We start from the raw sequence: 21280 nt of genomic DNA, 5'->3' as shown, positions 1-21280 counted from the left end.
GTTAAAAAAAAAAAAATCAACATCCATCACAGTAATATATCCACTCACAGCAGAATAAGTTGAAATTTTGGAGACAACTTTTTTTTGTGGATGCTATTAAAAAGAAGTGGAAGATGTAGACATTGATTCTTTATTTAGCCTTTTTGCATAAGAAAAACATTACATGTCAAATCATTGTTTTTGTATATACTACCTTATTTGGTTTAAACTTAGGATTGTTTAGACCTTTTGAAAAAAAAGTAGTTAGCAACAAAACTTGTAAAACACTCATTCCATAAATGCAAGAAAAAAGAAAACAACAATTATTGGAATAATGTTTGTTTAGTATTTTCGTTAGCAGAGATATCGAATAACTCTATTCACAACCCTTATATTAAAAATGCAAGTACTAAACTCTGTAAAGACAAAAATGCCCTTCATATATAACAATCATAATAGTCGTTCGTATTGCATTGGTGTAAACACCAAGCTGATCAGAATAGTAAGATAGAAGATCAAATTATGGCTCATAGCTAAATAAAAAAGATGCAATGAAAATGAACAAACATCTTTATATATATATATTCCTCAAACACAACATACAAAGTTGACAACAACATCATATTCTGAAAATTACAATTCCACAAGTCACAATTCTCAGGCAGAAAGAGAGCTAACTTCACCTAAGAAAACACGTTAAATCGGGCTTTAGAATCGAGAAGATCAAGCCTTGCAGACGATGAGTTGAAGGCTTGAACGCTCGAGTGAAGTAATTCTACTATCATATAACTAAAAAACAACATTCTATTGACTAGAAAGAAACGAAGAAGAAAATAAAACGCGAGTGACATATGTCAAGCTTTTGTTATGTATAGCTGAAGTTAACTTAATCTATGAACAGTTAGGATGGATGAAGTTGGTTATCTCCTCCATGAGGCAAGGAAAATGATCGTTGTTTGGCAAGAAATAGAAACCGATTGTTGCCTGTTTTAGATACAAGAGATTTACCTCATGCCCCGAGTTCTTCAAACCATCGACATATGCCAATTGCCAATCCTGACTAAGATCCAAACCAGCCACCACTACTAGACTCTTTGGAAACTTTAGTCCTTTGAGGCTTCTACTCCTCGAGCCAAATATGTTACATGCCGGATGATCTCTATCTTCCCCTTCCGGTAGATAGGCCCTCCAGTACCAATCTCTGTCTTGTACGGTAACAAAGTATTTCCCGTCTAATCTCTTCTCAGATTCTGTCCTGTTTTGCCCACCAAACATTGGATGAAGATGTATATTACCTAATACTTCGACACCTGCTTCAGCAGCCCTTACAGCAACGTGGTGAGCAATATTACCACCTGAACTATCGCCAGCCATATAGACGTGGACTTTCGAGTCCTTCCCACTTTGAAGCCATGTCCTTGATTTTACCCATTTTAGAGCAGCCCATCCGTCATCGTATGCACAAGGATATCGATGTTCTGGAGATCGTCTATAGTTCACAGAAACAACAACAGCCTTGCAAATCTTAACTAGGCGGCGACAAAATGTATCATAAATAGCACTATTGGCTGAGGAATGAGTAAAACTTCCGCCGTGGAAATAAATTATAACAGGAACAATTTCCGTGGTGCTCAGAGGTTTCTCGAGCTCTATTTTACCCCAATCAGCCTCATTTTCAGGAGCAGGTCGATATATTCGATTAAGAAGACTCGTTACACGATCAAATACATCAAAAGAATAAACACCATCAACTGGAATCGAGTTTGTAGGGACCTTCCGGTCTATAAACTCAGCTAAATCACGATCAAACGTGCCATCAGGACGACGAAGCATGTTGTAAGAAAGCTTGAAATTGGATATAAGGATCCATGTATTAAGTGGAACCACCCTCTGCCAAAGGAGATATAATGCACAATTAGTACAAAAGATCTACCGACAGTATGACCTATAATAGACATCTCCTCATGACACTAAAAGTAGATTGATGATAGCCAAATAAATTTTAATGATTTCACAAAGGAGGCTAAAATCAGTATAAACATGGCAAAAGAAACACATGTATGACTATACACACACATTCAGAAAGCTCATATCATAAAGTTAGTACCCCTCCGTTCACTTTTACTTGTCACGTTTGGCTTCTCGAGAGTGAAACTGCATGGACTTTAAGATTTCTTTTTTTTTCATCATATTAATTAGAGAAGGATTACTTGTAGTATTTTTCATATAGTTTTCGACATCAAAATTTTAAATTTACAGTATCAAATTAATCCGATTCACTATAGCTTTTTCGAAGATTGGTCAATTGACTCTCGTGAAGCGAAACTTGAAGGAGAGATTAGTGAACTCAGGGTCTGGTTTCTCAAAAACCTTATCACACACATAAAGTAATCCCTAAAACAGATTATGAAACAGACTTTGGGTTCAGCAAAAACTCAGTTTTTCTTGCATACCTAAAGTCAAACCTCTATATCAGATTATTAGACTAAGCTAAAAAATCAAACAAAGCATGACAAATCATATGCATGCATAAGTAGACCTCAAATCCTAAAATCAATAGCAAAGATTCAGCCTTTATACCAAATAAAACTTTGGTTTCTCAAAGAAGAAAAAATTGAAACAGAAAGTCAAACTCTCTAAATCATAGTATTGATTTCTCAAGAAACTGATGTTTTTCTTTAAACACCTAAAAAGTCAAACCCCTATATATGATTATGCCAAATCATATTGCATAAACAGAGGTCAAATCCAGAAACTAATGGTAAAAGATTCAATCTTTCCTCTAAAAAAACTCAATTAAGACACCTAAAGTCAAACCCCTACAATAGATTACAAAACCATGGATTAACAAGCAAATTGATCTCTTGATTAGCTAAAAACTAACAAAGTTTACTACAGATTAAGCAGAACACAAATTGGTAAAAAGGGGCATTAACTTCATTAGTGAGAGCCATGACTATTACTCAAAAAAAGAAGAAAAAAATCAAATCTTGAAAAAGCAAAATTTGATCCCTTTTTCCTTGGTGGTAGGGAAGGGGATAATAAGGTGGGGGTTGAACACACAAAAAAATTTTCGATAACCAACCAACTAAGCTACTAAAATTTCCCGCAAAATGATCCTTGATTGGCCAAAAAAAAAAAAACCAACAAATCATACCACTAACAAAGTTCACTATAGATTAAGGAGAACACAAATAAACAAAAAAGGGGTATTTTAATTTCATTACCCCCAGCCATAACTATTACCCAAGCAAAACAAAAAGGGTGCCAAAAAAATAACAAATCTTGAAAAAAGTCAGTCTTTTATCACTCATAATTTACTGAGAAACTTAACTACTAACACCAATAGAAAAAAAGGGGTTACCTTAGATTCATTAGCATTAATTTCATTACTCCCAGCCATAACTATTCCTCAAGCAAAACAAAAAGGGACCCCCCAAAAAAAATCAAATCTTGAAAAAGATGAGTTTTTTATCTATCATAATTTGCTGAAAACTGACCAAGAGTAGACAGTTTGACTGTTAATTAGACAAAAGGGTATATTTACATATACTGATTTTATTGATTCCTAGTTTTTGGGTTTCAATCAGAAAAGAAGAAAAGACAGTTTCTGAAACAAGAACAGAGTAAAAAAATAAATAAGACAAAAGAGGATATAGAGAAGAAGAAGAAGAAGATGATGAAGAGGAAAAAAATATAGAAAGAAAGTAAAATTTACAGCTTAAAATAGAGATAGAGATGGATGTAAAGAGAAGAAAAAGACAAAGGAACAAGATGAAGAGAGAGAGAGAGAAGGGGTCAAGCACAAAGGGACAAAAATGGTGGAAGAAAAAAATGAAAGAGACGACAAAAGCAGGCGGCCGAAATAAACAGTTCAATGGGACCCAAACTTTTTTTTCGATATCAATTTGAATCATCTAAATTAATTTTACGAATATTAATTAAATTATATTTTTATCGATAACAGATATCATGCAACTATATAACAACGTTAGAATAAATATAAAAATAATCGCCAAATAAGTTATAAGAAAATACTAAAAATAATTTTATTTTTTTTCTCATTTTACTAATATGATCATACATTTTTAAAATGATATATAATTTATAAATAAAAAGAATAAAATCAAATTTTCATATCAAGATAATTTATGTTCTCTCCAATTTATCTATTTTAGTTATTTGTAATATAGCATCTCATTCTCGTAAAATTAAAGATCATTTTTGTAGATTTTGTATATTTTTAATTTAAGCTATAAAAAATATTTAAAAATAAATTAAAACAGAGAAAATAATAAAGTAAATTTATTTATACTGGTAGTTTCTTGGTGGTGTAAATTATTATTATAATCTAAAATGTATTTTTCTTTTCCTCTTTTTTTTTATCTTCAAAAATCTGTCCTTTTTAATCTTAAAAAGAAAAAAAGTTGATAAAGCTTAACCCTGACCATTCCTTTTTTCATGAAAAAAAGAGACTAATATAGACCTTACTTTAGGGTTCTTAATATTCTTATCGATTGAAGAATTTTTTTTATTTATATCAAATCGTAATTATTAATAGTATCTATTATTAGTACATTATAAGTATATATGATTAATAATATTGAGTTTTTCCTGTATTTAATAATTATTATTAACATATCATTTAAGTCATAATTATTAAATTTGATAAATTCGTATTCTTCATATGAAAAAAAGACAGAGGTTAAATCTTTTTTAAAAAAAATATAACTATATAACTTATTTAAATAACATATTAATAATTATTTTGACAATTTAAATTTATGGCTTATAATTAATTAATTAAAAATAATTTCATCGTTTATTTAAAGCTTGACTTTTGCAGCCAAACAATTATGGAACTTGCATGTATATATGATATAAGTTGATTGATTATCGTATATATGCACAAAAAAGGTTCAAAATTGAAGAAATTAAATGATGATGATTAAGTAGGACCATTAATGATAGTCAAATTATAATAGACGAAAAAATATTTGATAATTTATTCTATTTGATGAGTGTGTATATATATATATATTATTTTATTTTTTCGAGTAAGTTGTTTGCTATTTATTTTTTAATTTACGTGATATATTTTTATAAAAAAATAATTTAGTGATTACGAATATAAATTTTAAAAGTGACGATTTAAATATGAAAGAGAAGACAAAAATATTCAATAGTAATTTTTTTTTACTTGCTTAAATTTTGATAGTAAATCTAAAAAAATAAATATTTCAGAGAATAGTTAAGAATTAAGATATAAGCAAATTAATTTGGATTTTTTTTTAATATCTCAAATTTTATCAATTGAATATTGCTCTGCGTATTATCTAAATTTTTGTCATTCACTTTAAATTTTTATATTTACAAATTATTTTGATTTTAAAATTTTTATTTTATTCTCAATAATTAAATTTATATAATTTATTTTAAGTTGTAATTTCTAAAAGTCTCTATTTTCTTCTTAAATTACATGGTTTAATCAAATAAAGTTCCATAAATTAAAAAAACAAAGCAAGGAGTATATAATTAATAATCTTTTCTAATTTTGACTAATTACATTTTAGTCTTCAATATGCATTAAAACTAAATAATACTATTAATATACTACCAATAATTATTAAACACATGTATTTCTATTTTTCACACCACATAAATACACAATAAGTACAAGTGACTTCCACTTTCTTCTCTTCTCTCCATCTGTTTATTTTATTTTTTATAAATTTTGTCATTTTGTCATGTCCTTATTATATAGATTATTATTTTTTTGTCTTTTTCCATGCACCTTCTTGGGATATACATTGGATTTCTTGTGGCTTTATACTACTATATAATATTATAATAATAAGGTGTGAAATGATGATTTCATATGACATATTATAGTTTAATTTTAATACATTATAATATCTTTTTTAATTAATCAAAATTTTCAAAAAAGTTGAAAAGAAATATTTTGTATTTAGAGATAAAGTTTGAAAACGTGTTGCATATTTTTAAAAATATAAGGTAAAAATTGTTAAAGAATGACAAAAGTCTCTCGATGGTTACTGAGATATGTGGATTCTTTATAAGACTTGGACAATACCCCTCTCTTTGAGCTAGTTTTTGGGGTGTGAGTTAGCCTAAGATCTAATTTTCACATGATATCAGAGCAGGTCCATCTCACTTGATGTTAGGGCCCCAAAATCAAAGCACTAGATGCTAAGCACGCCCGTGTTAAAGAATGACAAAAGTCTCATAATGCTCCTCCCTTTGAGCTAGCTTTTGGGGTGTGAGTTAAGCTTAATACCTAATTTCCACAAAAATAGCTTTTATTTATAGACATAAATCTTGGTTGTGCATTAATTTTAAAGTTTGAATCAGTAATAAATCACACAAAATTGTAAATATAATTATATATACGATCTTCCTTTAATATTATGCATAATTTTAAACAACATCTTTTTACTTATTTTCGAATAACTGAATGCATTATATTCTTCCAATATTTTCCTTTCACACTATGAAAGAAAAAATAAAAACAAAAAGATGAAAAGTGGAAGCAACCATATATTCTCTAACGTTATTCTTCCATTTTATTTTTATTTCATACTATGAAAACAAACAAACAAATAAAAAGATAAGTAGATTCGTTTGGCATTTATTTATATTTGATATCAGAAGATGTCGCGTTACTATAATTAAATTAAATTTATCATAAATTTGATTATCAAACTATGTTTTTCTAGTTGTTTTTTTTACTGGATCAAAGTTCTTATTTAATAATTACTTTATCTTTTTTTAATTAAAGATAAAATATAAATGCAGTCTATCTTTTTGAGACTTCACTTATAATATTATACCGAATATATTATTATCGTTATAATTTTTTTTTAAAAAATGTTTGACTCACTAAATAATTAAATTTATTGTTTGTAGGAGAGAAGAAATAGTAAAGAAATAGCTTTGGCATTTTGGTTGAATGTATCTAACTTTCCAAGAAAAAAAGAAGTTGCTTGTTCTTGTGGACAAAGCTATGTACAATGAATATGAACAAGAAAAAATATCCTCTATGTATCACACACCCTCTCTTTATAGTTTTGTCTACACATAATTTTAAACAATATTTTCACTTTTTTTATATATATATTTATTTGAGTTCAATTAATTTAAATACACGATGTTCAAAATGCGTTCGATAAGCAATGTTCAAAATGCATTTGATAAAGTACTTTTACTCATTTTTTTAATATTAGAATCGAAATCAAAATTGTATTTAAGAGAGGAATAGAACTATCTGTTGTATCACATTTTTTTATGATGAAAATATTTCTATTACCACTAGACAATCGAACATTTATGTTATTCTCTATGGTTTATCAAAAGCGTACACTTTTTTTTATATATATATAAAAATAATTTTTTAAGATCACTTATTATAAATCACATCATTTACTCCCCTCTCAATTTTTGTGATTATAAAGCACATGTAATATATATGAAATGCACGCTACAATATACTTAAATGACATTAAAGTGTATATCATTTTTCTTTTGTTATATCGTATAAAATTTAAAATAACAATCTTTTTTTTTATCTTTTTGATATGTGGAAAAATTCTAATCAAGTGGCGAGATGTATATAAGAACTACACAGTTCACAAGATCAAATCATTTTTTAAAGTCTTATAATTGAATATAAGGAAATTCTTTATGTGATTTAAGTAATTTTCTTAAGGGCAACTTTCACATATACCAAATAAAAAATTCATATTTATATGCTATACAAAGTTTGCATAATTGTGCTCTATAGCAAATATATAACTGTGTAATTCGCTATATGCATACAATTATATGATTCGCTGGTCTAAATTGTATAATTCGCTGGCCTCGCTATACATATATAATTATATGATTTGCTGGCCTAAATTGTATAATTCGCTGGCCTATTTCGCTGCAATTGTATAATTCGGTGACCTATTTCGCTGTAATTGTATAATTCGCAAGCCTATTTCGCTGCAATTGTATAATTCGATGGCTTATTTCGCAGCAATATCTGTATAAAATTTGCTTTGTATACAGTTGAATCGAAGTAAAATGTTTGTACATTGTATAATTATAAGTGTATAGAAAGACGATATATGTTTTTCTCTCGCTTTATATAAAAACAGAAACATAATTTGTACACTTCTGTTGTATAAAGCGAGAGAAAATTGTATTTTACTGCAATTGTATAATTCACAGTTGTATAATTCGCTGGCCTTTTTAGCTGCAATATTTGTATAAAATTTGCATTTGTATACAATAATCGAAGTAAAATGTTTGTAAATTTGTATAATTAAGTGTATAGCATGAAAATATATGTTTTTGCATGTGTATATACAATTTTCTCTTGCTTTATACAATACAGAAACACAAGTTATACACTTCTGTTGTATAAATCGAGAGAGGCAAGCAGAGGGAGAGTGACGAGCGAGAGTTTAGGGAGAGAGACGGCTGGCAAACGTTTGCTATGAGGCACAATTAAATCAAACAGTAGCTACTCAATTTATTTTAAATTATTAATTTGCTATTGTATACAATTATCCCTTTTCTTAACATGTGGAAAAAATTCAAATCAAGTGGCAAAAGGTATTCAACAAATACATGTCACAAGATTAAACTATAGTTTTATTGAATTTAATAATCAAAATTTGATAATATTTAAGAAAGCAAAGAGATATTTTTGTTATTTTATGGACAAACTTGAATATTCATAATATGTTCGCAAATTGAACTTTAGCTCTTTTTAGAGCTCAACTTATAAACAGAAAAATTAGCTTCTCTTTTGATTGTAGTTTCGCTCCATTTTCTTTCTCCGATAATCTATTTTTTAAGGTGATCTTTGAATTCAAGTTTGTAAGTTCTTATTTTTCTCTCATTTTACTCCTAGATTGGGCGAGAAAAAAGCTTTAATTTGTTATGTATATGGATTTATACTTATAGTAACTAGTGACACTTCTTTTTTGATTTGGATAGTTTTTGCGATTACATGGATTATATCTGTTTAAATAAATACCTCAATGATTTTCACCCGTTAATACATAGAGTCCAATAAGCATATCTTGCGTTGGTACGAAATTGACATAACCAATAGTCGGAGACAAAAGTTTCATATAAGAAAACGAGCATCTACTTGAGCCAAATTTGATCGTTGGATCATGCTAATTCCGTACGAATCAATAGTGAGAAGTATGTGTCCATCACTCCAGTAATGGCACCAAAAATGAAATAAAGAGCCCCTAGTTCCTTAACATTAGTGGAAAACAACCATCGGACTGAATTTATCTTAGAAATCAGATTATTTCATTTTCATCCTTATTAGAAAGGGCCTGTGAGGCTTATTTATTAAAAGGGGGAGTGGGGAGGGGGAGAGGGGGATGGAAAGACCGATTTTATATCACCCTTAAACTCGAATGAGCAAAAATAATGCCTCCTTACATAATATGAATTTCAAACATTCATCATTTAGATGTGAATAAGTCGAATGACTTATCCCTCAATTTATTAGTGAACCACTCTTCAGAAATTGTGAAGATATTCTACTAAAATTTTCTTATTATTATTTCAACTCATATTATAATATATATTCCTACAAAACTGAAATTTAATTTACAATTCTCTTTGCATTTGTCCAATTACATTTGTTAAATGTCATTTAAGATTTGCTATATATATTTTTTTAATCACAATATTTCTCATATTCATTAGCCTGAAATGAAGGGAAAGATTATAGATTCATATAATAAATTTTAACTAGTTCAAAATTAAATTATAGTTAACCGATAATTTGGTGACAAAGACAACTCAAAAATGAATGACCTAAAATCAAAATTTAGAAAAAGATAATTTAATTAGTTTGAGTTTAAAACATTTTAAAGAATTGAAGACAATATATCTTACAAAACTAATATTAACTAATTCAAATTGAAGTAAATTAGATAAATTAAGAAAATAAAAAGTAACTACGAACTTAATTATATGTAATTTTTAAATATAATTACATCAACAACAAAATTTTAAAAATATGTACATAATAATTAGTAAGAAACTAACAACAAACAATTAAAAAATATTTAAATGAATACTCCCTCCTCCTTTTTTTTTTTTTAATAATTACTCCTTATATTCAATAATAGTTATTTAAAATTAACTTGGTATAACTCTTACGAAATATTATAAATAAATAATAGAAATTATAACTATATTATTCTTTAACTTTATTAAATTTAATTTTTTAAAAAATATGTTAGATCACATATAATATTTAATATCACTAGTAAAATAAAATTTTCCTTGAGTATAATGAATACATATTTTGAAACAAATATTTATAGTATACGTGACAATTAAAAAAGAACTAAACTTTTTTAATATTCATACTTAGGTAGGTATTTTGTTTTAATTCATCAGATCTGATTCTCTTTTATGTATGTGTAGTGTAGCTCAGTGCTGTTGCTGGAATTTGTTCATCTTCGGTATGTTTTCGTAACTGAATTTGGGGGGATTTTTAGGGTTAGGGTTGAGCCGCCTTTGTAAATCATACTCTATTTTTGGCATATGAGAATTTGATTGTTTGCCATGGAAACTGAAGGAATAGTTGTTGTTAATCTGTACGAGTTTGTGTTTAGGAGTTTGCTATAATTTGTTTCTTTCTGTATGTTTTCGTAACTAAATTTGGGTTTTTTTTTGCTTCTTTGGAAGCCTGCCATTGCTTTAGTAGCTTTAGGGTTGAGCCACCCGTGGCCACTGACCCAAAAAAAAGAAAAAGGAAGTGAACTGTAGTAATATTTGCTATTTGTGCTTAATTTCTGGGTTGAAGTGTCAAATTTTGAGTTGTATAATTAAATATTTCAGATGATCAAGATGGAGTTAAGTTTGTAACTGTTGCAAATTTGATAGTTCTTTTTTGAAATTTGGGTAAGTGGATGTATTTGTATTACCAAGGGAAATATTTACAATCGAAAGAAAAAAACTTTGCTCAAACTAGGAGGTTATGGTGGGCATGGATTAGGATAGAAGGTTAGTACATTGTTGCGTGTTGTCTTGTTTTTTATTCCATACTAGTTAGTTGTTTTATTGCTCTTGTAGTTTCTGATCCTTTGATGTCTGTTAATATGTGTTGTTTCTCGTAATTCTGTTATCGTATTATTTTGTTGTAGCTACTGTTCCTTTTTTAGACTGCTTTGTCATAGTTTCTTAAGTATTTTGTCATGGGTTATTCACTTTCGTTATTTCTATTTTGAACTGCTTTTCCCTAAGCTGAGGGTCTATCGGAACAACCTTGATACCTCTCAAGGTAGGGGTAAGATTGTATCTTGTTGTTGTTGTTGTTGGGGTCTTCAAGAGTTTCATTTTTTTTTTCTTGCAGGGTGTTCTACTCTTTTGTGTGTACAGAATGCCTCGGTATGTTTAATCCAATGAATTTGATTATATTTTGTAAAATTTCTTCGATTTTCCCTAATTGATTCTCACCCTCTTTCTCCTCCTCAGGTATTACTGTGACTACTGTGATACTTACTTGACACATGATTCTGTAAGTTACCTCAAATCATCCTTCAAGAATCTCTGATTTCAACGCAGGAATTTTGTATGCGTTGTTGGATATTGGATTGGGCACGCGGTCTAGAAGCTCGAGTACGAGTTTGGCCAGACCCAATAGCTTTTGTTCAAACAATGTTTTTGTGTTTAAAATCATTAAATGGTTGTTTCTAAATAGCAGAACCCATAAAATTGAAATCCTAGCTCAAGGCTTAGTTGCGTTTGTCCCCCCCCTGCACTTGATTTGCTAAGTGCTGCTTTTATTGAGCTTAATTAGGTCACACATAACATTAAGTTCTTTAATCACTTAATCTTTATGGTGCCTTCTATGTAAGATTTTATTCACCTGAAATATTTTCTTTGAGAAAGTTTAACCTGAAGATTGTTAAGTGTCTGGATGAGATCTAACACTAGCACAACATAAGTAATAGGTAACTCCATCCACCAATGTTTGGACAAATGAGAGAAATCACCTAGTATTTTTGTCTTTGCTGGGATTTGAACCTGAGGCCTCATGTATCTCAACTCACGTCCTGCTAGATTATGTTGGATTGCATAACTTCCAATATTAAAGGTTGACAATAGATAACAGTACCTGGAAAACGTACAATCTCTTAGAATCCATGTAGGCTTAGTGAAATTAGGATACAGTGGATGGAAAAAATATCTTATATAGATGATATCTATTAGTTGGCAATATGTCATGCTAGTAGGATTACTCAAGTCCTATACTTTCTAGGTGTGTTTTAGTCTTAACAGATTATGTTCCAGTAGAAAATTACAGAGAACTTTTAGTAACTTTTATTTTTTAAATTTATTTTTTTGTATCATATTGGCCTGAAATGAGCTTAAATGGTGTGACATGGTCAGTGATGATCCATATAGCTGACACTGCCTTTAAGTGCACTCATAGTTGTTTTTGTTGAAAGGTTGATAATAGTGTTTACATATTGGTTGAAACAAGTAAATTGAGATAAGAAGAGTTGAGAAATTCTCTTAGGAGAACATTCCGAGCAACCAAACTATGAAATAAAAACATTTCTTGGGAAAAGGTTTAAAGAATACACTAACCTATTCTAAATGTAATCCTTTTGTAGAAGTACATTTGAGTTGATTGCAGGTTTCTTGTGTCCATGACTCCTCGTTGGAGCTTTTCAGAAAAAAAACAATAGTTATGTGTTAAAATCCATTATGCTGTACCTGCAATTGACAACAGTACTGTCTTGCTATTTTCAGCCTTCTGTTAGAAAGCAGCATAATGCAGGGTACAAACACAAGGTATTCTTTCCATTTCCTCTGAGATTAGGCTTATCACTTTGAACAAGTCTTACAAATTATACTTTCAGGGAAATGTTCGAACTTATTATCAACAATTTGAGGCACAACTGAATCAAAGTCTAATTGATCAAAAAGTCAAGGAACATCTAGGGGCCTTTAGACCAGTTGGCCTTCCTTTTCCTCAGCTAAGGCCTGGTCTTCCTGGTCTTCCAACTCCTCCAATGCAGATGCCCGGCAACCCTCAAATGCCAGCTGGTGCCCAATGGGTCCCTGGTATGCGGCCTCCGGTGCTTCCTAGGCCCATGCCCGGTCTTCCAGGTATCAGTAGCATTGTGAACTCTTATGAGTACCTTGTTCTTTTATATACCTCTTGAAGATAGTTGTTTTATATTAGGTCCTCCACCAAACCTTGAAGATGATTGTCGACTATGCAAGGATTTCCAATCTAATTTTTGTTTTTTAGTTGACATCAGCGGCGGAGGGAGAGTGTTGGCTGCGGTTTCAACTGAACCCAGTAGCTTTAGTTGAAACTCGCTATTTAGTTAAAAGTTATTGAATATGTACAAATTATTAATTTAGAACCCAGTAACTTGAAAAGATTAGAATTTAGAACCTATAAACTTCAAATCCCATCCCCTCCTCTGGTTGACTCCTAGATTGTCTGTTTGTGTACATATGTAGGTTCAAAGATTTTACAACAAATAAGCTCCCATAGGAAGGAGTAAATCCCTGTGTTATCACTATTTGCTATCCAAAATGGAATGTCGTTCTTGTTTGTAGTTTGGAATTTTTTTATGTGAACTTGGCATTAGAGTTCCTTCTCAGAAGATGTAGGTTGAGTTCTCATCAGCTGCTCTATATTTTGATCAAGTAGGTTTATCCCATCATTGAAATTACATATCTGTTTACTATTATTAGAATGAAATGCACCCTCAATAGCGCGGAATAGATATAAAGGATTTGTATAACCAATACTGATAGCTTAGGATTGAGTCCTTAATAATTGATCGAAACAATTTGGCAATAGGTCTTATCAAATAAAGGGAAAAGAAAAGAACAATTTGCAATAGATCTGTTAGGAAACAACGGTTGTCTAGTCTCAAGGGTTCAAATCATAAGGATTTGTTAAAATCTATAGAAGCCGTAGGTCACCATAAAATATTTAATGTTCCCTTTGAGTGGGAATCAAGGACATATGTGGTGAAAGAATACAAGTTTCATCTGTGTCCTGTGAGACTACTCTAGTTTTGAACAACCACAATTGGTTCGTCAAGAAATGAAATTAGTTACTATGCTTTTGCATCCAGCTTTGAGCGTTCCAATAGCCTAGGTTCTGGAATGCATTGTGGGATACATTAATCAACTAATTTCAGTCCTTAATTAGTTGTGTTTTTTTTTGTGTGTGTTGGGGAAGGGGGGGGGGGGTTGTTTATATGAAAACCTCTGCATCTTTGGATAATTTTATTGATACTTGACTATTTTTCTGCAAACTGGCAACCCCCCTGAACAGCCAACCTCTATGTGAGCGTGATGCGATAATTTGTATTCCGCAACTACTGCACATTGTTTTGGGAGGATGTACAAGCTAGTTTTGTTTGACATTTCCCTTTTAAGCATAGAATTCACTAATGCAGTTGAACTCCCTTTAGCTCATAATAATTTGAAGTTGCATATGATACTATCTACGTATTTGTTTCTCAAGCCATTTTGTATTCTTCTTGTTTGAATGCCAGAGAGAAATCGTGTCATGCTGTAGTTTTGGAAGTTTGCATCCTAATTATAGTATTTGGATTATAGACCTTTAAAAACTGGAGTGTCTTTCAATGGTTCCAGGTTATGCACCTCCACCAATGCCTCAGATGTTGGCACCTCCCGGTGCTCCTATGCCTGGTCAAGTCAATAATATGCAAAGACCTGCCGGTCCACCAAGTGCAGTTCCAGGAAGTATGGGAATGCCTGCTCCTACTGGTGGCCCTCCAATGTTTGCACCACCTCCCGTGTATCAAGGAAGTACCACTGTGCCAACAACCGGAGGAGTTGATAATTCCAGTACCAACGCTCAAGCTGCCGACTCTAACCAATAGGCCAGTCTATGTACATAAAATCCAGATGCTACCGTCCTGAAGCTATTCTTGATCCTGGCTTCAACATGTTTTCTTTTCTTTGTTGTGATGTTAACTGCTAGAAATCCATGATATGGTTAGATGTAAGGTTTATTTCTGGGAAAGAAACTGGTCAGGGAAGAGAGAGACAAATTCATTTACTCGGGGAAGGTTTTTGGCTAAGCAACATTGATTGTACCTTTGAAATGTTTGTATGGTATTTATTTAGTTCAGTGAAACTATTTTGAACTCTAAAGCCTTAGGGGTTGTTTAGTGAGAAGGATAACATCATGGGATTAAATTATTAATTTGTTATTTGGTAGGCAAGTCCAAGATAACTTTATTTCGGAATTAATAATTTAGTAATGACTAACTGAATAAGTTATTCCTCCCTTTTGGGTGGTATAGTAAATCTTGGGATGATTATTTCAAAATAAAATAAGTAAATGACAAATTTATTTCTTTGAACTCTTCACATTCATGAAGAGTATTTTTTTCATAAAGTTTATGCAATACATATTAATTTGAATACAACAAATCAATCACTCAATGAGAAATAATATTAGCACAACTTATCTCATTATATTAATTTCCCAAAAACTCATCTAATCATAATTTGTATTCAAATCAAATAATTTCTAATATTTTTTGTTGTTATGATATTGAGTGTAATACACTTTTCAATGTTGCATTACTAGTAGTTTTTTTCGTCGAAAATTTATATCTTCCTCCTTGAGTTTTATGAAAATGTCTGTACCTTGTAATTCTCCAAAGTAAATCCCTAGTCATAGCATTTACCACACTTTCTACTAACATTGACATAATGAGTATAATACACTTTTCGATGTAACATTACTAATAGTTTCTTTGTCAGGAACTTTTTTTTCTTTCTCCCTCAACTTCTATGTAAATAAAAGTATGCACCCTATTGTACTGTTCACAAATAAGTTGCAACTCATGTCAAACATAAAAAAAACAACCTACAATGGAGTAAGCAGCAACAAGAGCCTTTTTTTTTTTGTCCCTTGAGCAGTTAAACAACAGAGACTTAATCTTTCGTATAAAAGTTGCACTATCACAGTTGTGTGTTCAGGCAAAGATTGCCTTTTGGGATGCATCAACTTTATCTTGAGGAAACATCAGATAATCTATGTAGAAACAGAAAATATTGTACATATGAAACCGAAAAATAAAAAATAAAACAGGAAAATTTGAACCAAAGATCAATGTCTTGGCTCATCATTGCCATTTAGATGGAGATGCACCTCTTCCACAATGGGCGTGATATGCATCTCTGTTACATGGGGTGCCATAAGATGGTCTCACGAGAGAGTACTAGAGATAGACCGAGACAACATCTTGCAAATCTCGACTATCCTGGCTAGACCTTCACAAACTAAGCAGCTGTAGCATCGGCACACACAACTGCCCATCGTAGTTGCAGATTTCAGCAGGACCTTACTATAGGTACATCAAGCTGTCTGAATAACTGAGGCCGAAGCATCCAGCGAAACCATCAGGACTGTTTTCCAACATGTACAGGAAGGAAATGTGAAATAAAATAGAGTAATATTTTGGATTCTGGAATCCATTGGAGCCACAATGGGTATCATACAGGAATGGATATACTTTGCAGCATACTTTCAGCGACGTGATGCAGGTGGGCCAGCAAAAGGATACTGACGTAAGCCTGACAATGATCTTCCAGGTTCATCTCTAGGATGCTGATATATGTGGCCATAACCTGATAGTGCATTAGGACTACTTGGTGCATAAAATCTTACATTTTCAGCAGGCAATCTTCCTGGATGGCCTCTGATGTCACTCACATAGTTGGAAGCACTAGCAAATGACTCTCTGCCTGTCAAAGGCAACTCTCCAGGTGTTATCATTGTCCTTGGAAGAGAAAGATACCGGTTCACAAGTGAGGTGGTATCCTCGTCGTAAGGATTTACATTTTTTAGTAAACTATGATTGGCAGCTGCAGACATTCTATTTCTACTTTCTGCAGCAGGGGTAACAGTACCAGGTTGCCCATGGAGACTATTGAGGCCGTAACTACGGTATTCCCTTTCATTTGGAAAACGAGCATCAGAGTGAACATGTTCATTCCGTGCAAAAGCTGCATCGCTTCTCGCACCAGCAGGGGCCCGCAGTAGCTGCTGTATTCCTTGTTCTGATCCACAATGATCCAAATTGTGGGTCACGTGTACTGCAGAAGTACAGGGCTGCACATGTTTTGCCTGTTGAAGACCATAGTTTCTGTATTCTTTCTCAGTAAGAAAATGCAGATTACGGGCGACCTCTCTAGGCATGACATGATGGTCCACAAACTGCTGCCTTCCATGATCATGTGAGAAATTCTGACCTGCTTTACTACTGCCGTATTGCGCTCCATATACATGCTCCCTGACAGGTTCATAACCAGATAAAGGTGGTGCTGCCGAGCGCTGAATAACTGGCTGAGCCACAGGATCCTGAAGTACTGGTTTGAGAGTTGGATACAGACATGGTGTAGGTCTAAACATCTCTGTTAACTTCTCCACCTGCTCAAAGATATTGAATTCTGATTTTCGGAAAACAGTGAATAAGTTACTAATTAGGGAGGTCATTTGGTACCTGCATAAGAGTCAGCTCAGTCTTAAACTTGTGTGTCTTTTCATCATAGTTGTCTCTAATTGCTTTCTTGAACACATTCTCTGGTAGTGGAATACAGTCCTTGTGAATCCTAAAAGGAACCTGTTGGATGACCAACCATCAATAAAAACACCTCACAGATAGGAAGAAGATGAAATTCATCAATAAGAAAAGCATATTTGACCTGAGCAGGGAATGCCCCACCGAATGCCGCTGGTTGAAGTCTCATTCCACCAGCAGAAGATGCCTCATAGACACCATACATGAGCTTAAGATCGAAATCAAAGAGGAAAAGCTTAAGACCAGGTTTGATTCCCATCACAAAGTGTTGTTTGCTTGCAGAAACACCCATCACACGATATCTGAAACAATCTTCTTTCGTTCTCGCATTGCACATGAAAATTACTCCACCAAGACTATTCAAAGTTTTTGCATCCTTATTTACCTCTCCCCGTCCTTCATTTAGATCAAGGCTCTTTTGAGTTTTTTCATACTTAGTCATCTCTCCACATCTTTCACTCGTGTCCAGTTCATTGTTTCCTTTATTGATATTTTCAGACTCACTTGCATCTTTTTCACCAACATGATTTCCTTTGTTGCCATTTTTTGCCTTCTTGTGTTTGTTTCTGGCTCGCATTTGTGAACTAATCTTAGCTTCTTTGATTTGTGCAGAGTTTACATGAGAGAATTTTTTTACAAGCTTATGTTTACCCTTCAGTGCTTGAGGATTTTTTTTTTCAGCAACTGTACTTTTAGAACTAGATTCAGCAGCGTTATTGCTCTGTTTCTTTTTCTTTTTTGGAGCCATAGTATTGGTCAGTTTCTTGTTCTTTTTTGGAGCCATGGAATTTCTTCCTGTCAAATTCAGAAAAACAATCAATTTCTCCCAATCTACCGGAAACTACGAATAGGAATAGGAGAGGTTACATGTTGGGTAGCACATCTGTTTCAGTTATAGAGTCATCCAAATTTCCTTCCCCTTATGCATGAGTACAAGCAGCAGAAAGAGAAATTCACTAATAGGAAACAACATTCATGTATTGCTAACTATAAGTTGGTGTCAATCAAGACGTACTGTCAAATCACAAGGCCATAAAATTTGAGAAGGAAATTTCTTTAGGATTTTTTTTTGAGAAGAAATTTCTTTAGGATTTTTGTTCAAACAATAATCCCCTCCTGTCGCTGTATTAGCATACTACTCTTTTTTCCTTCTCCTGCAAATATCAATTTGATCCCTAATTCCCTGCATAAAATTATCTTTAGATCAAACGATCCCTAACTGTGTGTCAATAACCACTATGCATAGGTTACGGGGTTTCCCATATTCAATTATCCATAAGAAACAACAATCAACCAGTCTAATCCCACCCCACAAGTGGGGTCTGGGGAGGGCGGTGTGTAGGCAAACCATACTACTTCCTTTATAGGATAGAGATGTTGTTCCGATAGACCCTCGGTTTAATAAAAACGTTTTTTTAAAAACAGGTTTGAAAAATACAAAAGTCAAGAAGCAATGATTCATAGGCTTTAGTATTCTTTCAACATGTGTCCTGCAACCTTTATATGAGATAAAAAGTAACAAGGAAATCCAAATGCCTATGGAAGAATTCAAAAGGCACAAAGGGGGGTCCTGAGGAGTTTAAGGTCATCACCACAGGGAAAGCAAATCATCGATCAACTGCACTTCAATCCTGAACTGATTAAAATCTGATTTATGAATCATATGTATCCATTCCCTTCAATTCAGACTCATTTTTTTAAATAACCGTGGAGTGGCCAGCTATTGCGCACCTCAAACTAATTCCACAGGATACCTGTCACCCCACCATCAATAGGTATCACATAACTCCATCCACCAAGCTACTCAATTCCTAAGTTGCTCGGACTCTCCAAAGATGTTGCCACACCATGCCAGATCACTGTTTTTGGAGGATCCAACAGTGTTATCAAAAGCATGCTTTAAGCGCAAAGCAAGGCGCAGCTCACCTACTTAGCTTTTCTTTCCTGAAGCAAAGCGACGATCAAAAGCAATCGCTTCAACAGTTGAAGCCAGAAGCGCAAGTAAAGAAAAAGCGAGAAAAGCGCGCTTAACTTAAAAGGCGCTAATTAGGGTTTCCTTAGAAAAATCTGTAAGCCTTCTATTTTAAATTTCTGAATATACTTTTGCTACTTCACTATATTTCTTTTTGCGACTTCAAAATATTCCCTTTGGACTGCTGCGAGGCTGCGACTGCTGTAAGGTAGGTCTCTCTTTCTTCTCTTTGGTTGCTGCATCTGTTGACTGTTTTTATTTCTATTTCTGGTTGCTGCTGTGTTTTTTCTCTATATTTCTATTGTTGCTCTGTTTTTTTCAATTTCTATTGCTGCTCTTTTTCTTTTTTTTTTCTATTTCTATGCTGGTTGCTGCACCTAACTGCACCTAACAATCTTTATTTTTTTACTTAGTTTATTTGTTGTTTTGTTACTAAGTTACACTTCTTTTTTGCTTATCCCTCAACAAAGTCGATTGCAACAACTTCCCTTATCCCTCAATTGATCTCGCTTTTCAAAACACTGATCCAACATTTTTGAAGAGACCGAGTACATAGCTCAATTCAGATTTTTCAGATTTCCCGTACCTTCTATCTCACACAACACCAGCCATAGGTATCAGCCTATCAGGTAATCCTTTATACCAAGCTACTCAATTTTCAATTTTTTTAATAGCAGTGGTGTTGGTGCAAACTTTCCCCCACCTGAAACTAATTCACAGACACCTCACACCTCCCACAGGCCACAGATAACTCTGGCCAACAAGCTATTCAATTCAGGTTCTTTTATTAGAGATGTTGAATGCGAAATCAAAATCCGGCATTGACACTTTTATCACAGGAAAAGCAAATTCTGCTCAGCGAAATCGAAATACAGAATTGATACTTCACTAATGCAATTGGAGCAAATACAACGAGAATTTAACTTAAATCCGAAATTATTAGTAATATACTAATATCAATCCATCCGAAAGCGAATTAGGTTTTGTTTTATGTATAAAAATTGGAAATTCAGTTAGAGAAAACTAATAAACTTACACGCTATAAATTCAGAGATCGCCGGGGATAATCGCCGGAGAGGAGCCAGTATGTAACCGAGAGAGTCCGATTGTTGTTGCAATCGACTTTGTTGAGGGATAAGAGAGAGAAAAATGGAGCAGGCCGAGACTATAAATGAATTGGGCTTCTGAATTTTGAACAATCCATCTTTTATTTATGGGCTTTCTAAGGATTCTCCCTAAATAAATGGAATTTTATCCAAATTTAAGAGCTAATTAGATATTATTTATTCTTACTCTTTTTTAAATTACAAGAACCTTATAAATTAGGTGAAATTCAATTACATACCAAATTGTCCCGATACATCACTTAATGTTCCAATCCATCGCATTTTGATTTCGAATACATCACTCAACGTCCAAATTTTTTTTTTTAAATATGGTAAAATTAAGTTGTGTATTTAAGTAATAATATATATAGTTATTATTGATGCATGTTCAATGTATTAATCAGTACTTATATATAGACTAAATTTTTTTACAAAATACAAATTAGGATGATTGTTGTTGTGGAATATGTTAGACTAATATATAGTTTAAAATCTCTTTTTTTTACAAAATAAAATAAAATAAAAATAAAAATGTATAGTACTATTATATACTACTTTCGTTTCAATGTATGTATCTT

The 21280-nt window shown here is 32.4% G+C and overlaps 3 protein-coding genes across 6 annotated transcripts; 1 reads left to right on the top strand and 2 right to left on the bottom strand.

Annotated features, from left to right (window-relative positions):
- Positions 1-537: 537 nt before the first annotated feature.
- Positions 538-3725, bottom strand: GID1b-2 (gibberellin receptor GID1b-2). The gene is made up of 2 exons (NM_001365648.1): positions 3344-3725; positions 538-1869 (listed from the first exon to the last, which is right to left on the bottom strand). The coding sequence occupies exons 1-2, from the start codon at positions 3380-3382 to the stop codon at positions 871-873; spliced, it is 1038 nt and encodes a 345-aa protein (NP_001352577.1). The 5' UTR covers positions 3383-3725; the 3' UTR covers positions 538-870.
- A 6584-nt stretch (positions 3726-10309) lies between these two features.
- Positions 10310-15183, top strand: LOC778316 (U1 small nuclear ribonucleoprotein C-like). Of its 4 annotated transcripts, none has more exons than XM_010323397.4 (6): positions 10310-10393; positions 11378-11412; positions 11500-11542; positions 12784-12825; positions 12894-13143; positions 14659-15183. In XM_010323397.4, the coding sequence occupies exons 2-6, from the start codon at positions 11405-11407 to the stop codon at positions 14907-14909; spliced, it is 594 nt and encodes a 197-aa protein (XP_010321699.1). In that variant the 5' UTR covers positions 10310-10393; positions 11378-11404; the 3' UTR covers positions 14910-15183. The 4 variants fall into 4 exon arrangements, with proteins under 4 accessions (XP_010321699.1, NP_001234106.1, XP_069154836.1 ...); NM_001247177.2 differs by lacking the exon at positions 10310-10393 and adding an exon at positions 10415-10484 and having other exon boundaries at positions 14659-15180; XM_069298735.1 differs by lacking the exon at positions 10310-10393 and adding an exon at positions 10456-11028.
- An 866-nt stretch (positions 15184-16049) lies between these two features.
- On the bottom strand, positions 16050-20853 carry LOC101252886 (uncharacterized). Its single transcript, XM_004240476.5, has 4 exons — positions 20633-20853; positions 17749-18419; positions 17547-17666; positions 16050-17473 (listed from the first exon to the last, which is right to left on the bottom strand). The coding sequence occupies exons 2-4, from the start codon at positions 18406-18408 to the stop codon at positions 16571-16573; spliced, it is 1683 nt and encodes a 560-aa protein (XP_004240524.1). The 5' UTR covers positions 18409-18419; positions 20633-20853; the 3' UTR covers positions 16050-16570.
- Positions 20854-21280: the final 427 nt, after the last annotated feature.

Source organism: Solanum lycopersicum, chromosome 6 (assembly GCF_036512215.1).
Source record: "Solanum lycopersicum chromosome 6, SLM_r2.1".
Taxonomy (NCBI): Eukaryota; Viridiplantae; Streptophyta; class Magnoliopsida; order Solanales; family Solanaceae; genus Solanum; species Solanum lycopersicum.
The sequence above is the reverse complement of the archived record's forward strand: the minus strand, read 5'-3'. Positions and strand labels throughout refer to the sequence as shown.

Excerpts from the sequence above, each read along its gene's own strand:
- GID1b-2 (NM_001365648.1), bottom strand. The coding sequence starts at position 3,382 with ATGGCTGGGAGTAATGAAATTAATGCTAATGAATCTAAG. Across the intron at positions 1,870-3,343 it reads TTAATGCTAATGAATCTAAG|AGGGTGGTTCCACTTAATAC; the intron begins GTAACCCCTTTT and ends CTCCTTTGGCAG.
- LOC778316 (XM_010323397.4), top strand. Across the intron at positions 12,826-12,893 it reads ATGCAGGGTACAAACACAAG|GGAAATGTTCGAACTTATTA; the intron begins GTATTCTTTCCA and ends TTATACTTTCAG. Across the intron at positions 13,144-14,658 it reads GCCCATGCCCGGTCTTCCAG|GTTATGCACCTCCACCAATG; the intron begins GTATCAGTAGCA and ends CAATGGTTCCAG.
- LOC101252886 (XM_004240476.5), bottom strand. The coding sequence starts at position 18,408 with ATGGCTCCAAAAAAGAACAAGAAACTGACCAATACTATGGCTCCAAAA. Across the intron at positions 17,667-17,748 it reads GTGGGGCATTCCCTGCTCAG|GTTCCTTTTAGGATTCACAA; the intron begins GTCAAATATGCT and ends GTCATCCAACAG. Across the intron at positions 17,474-17,546 it reads CTGAGCTGACTCTTATGCAG|GTGGAGAAGTTAACAGAGAT; the intron begins GTACCAAATGAC and ends ATCTTTGAGCAG.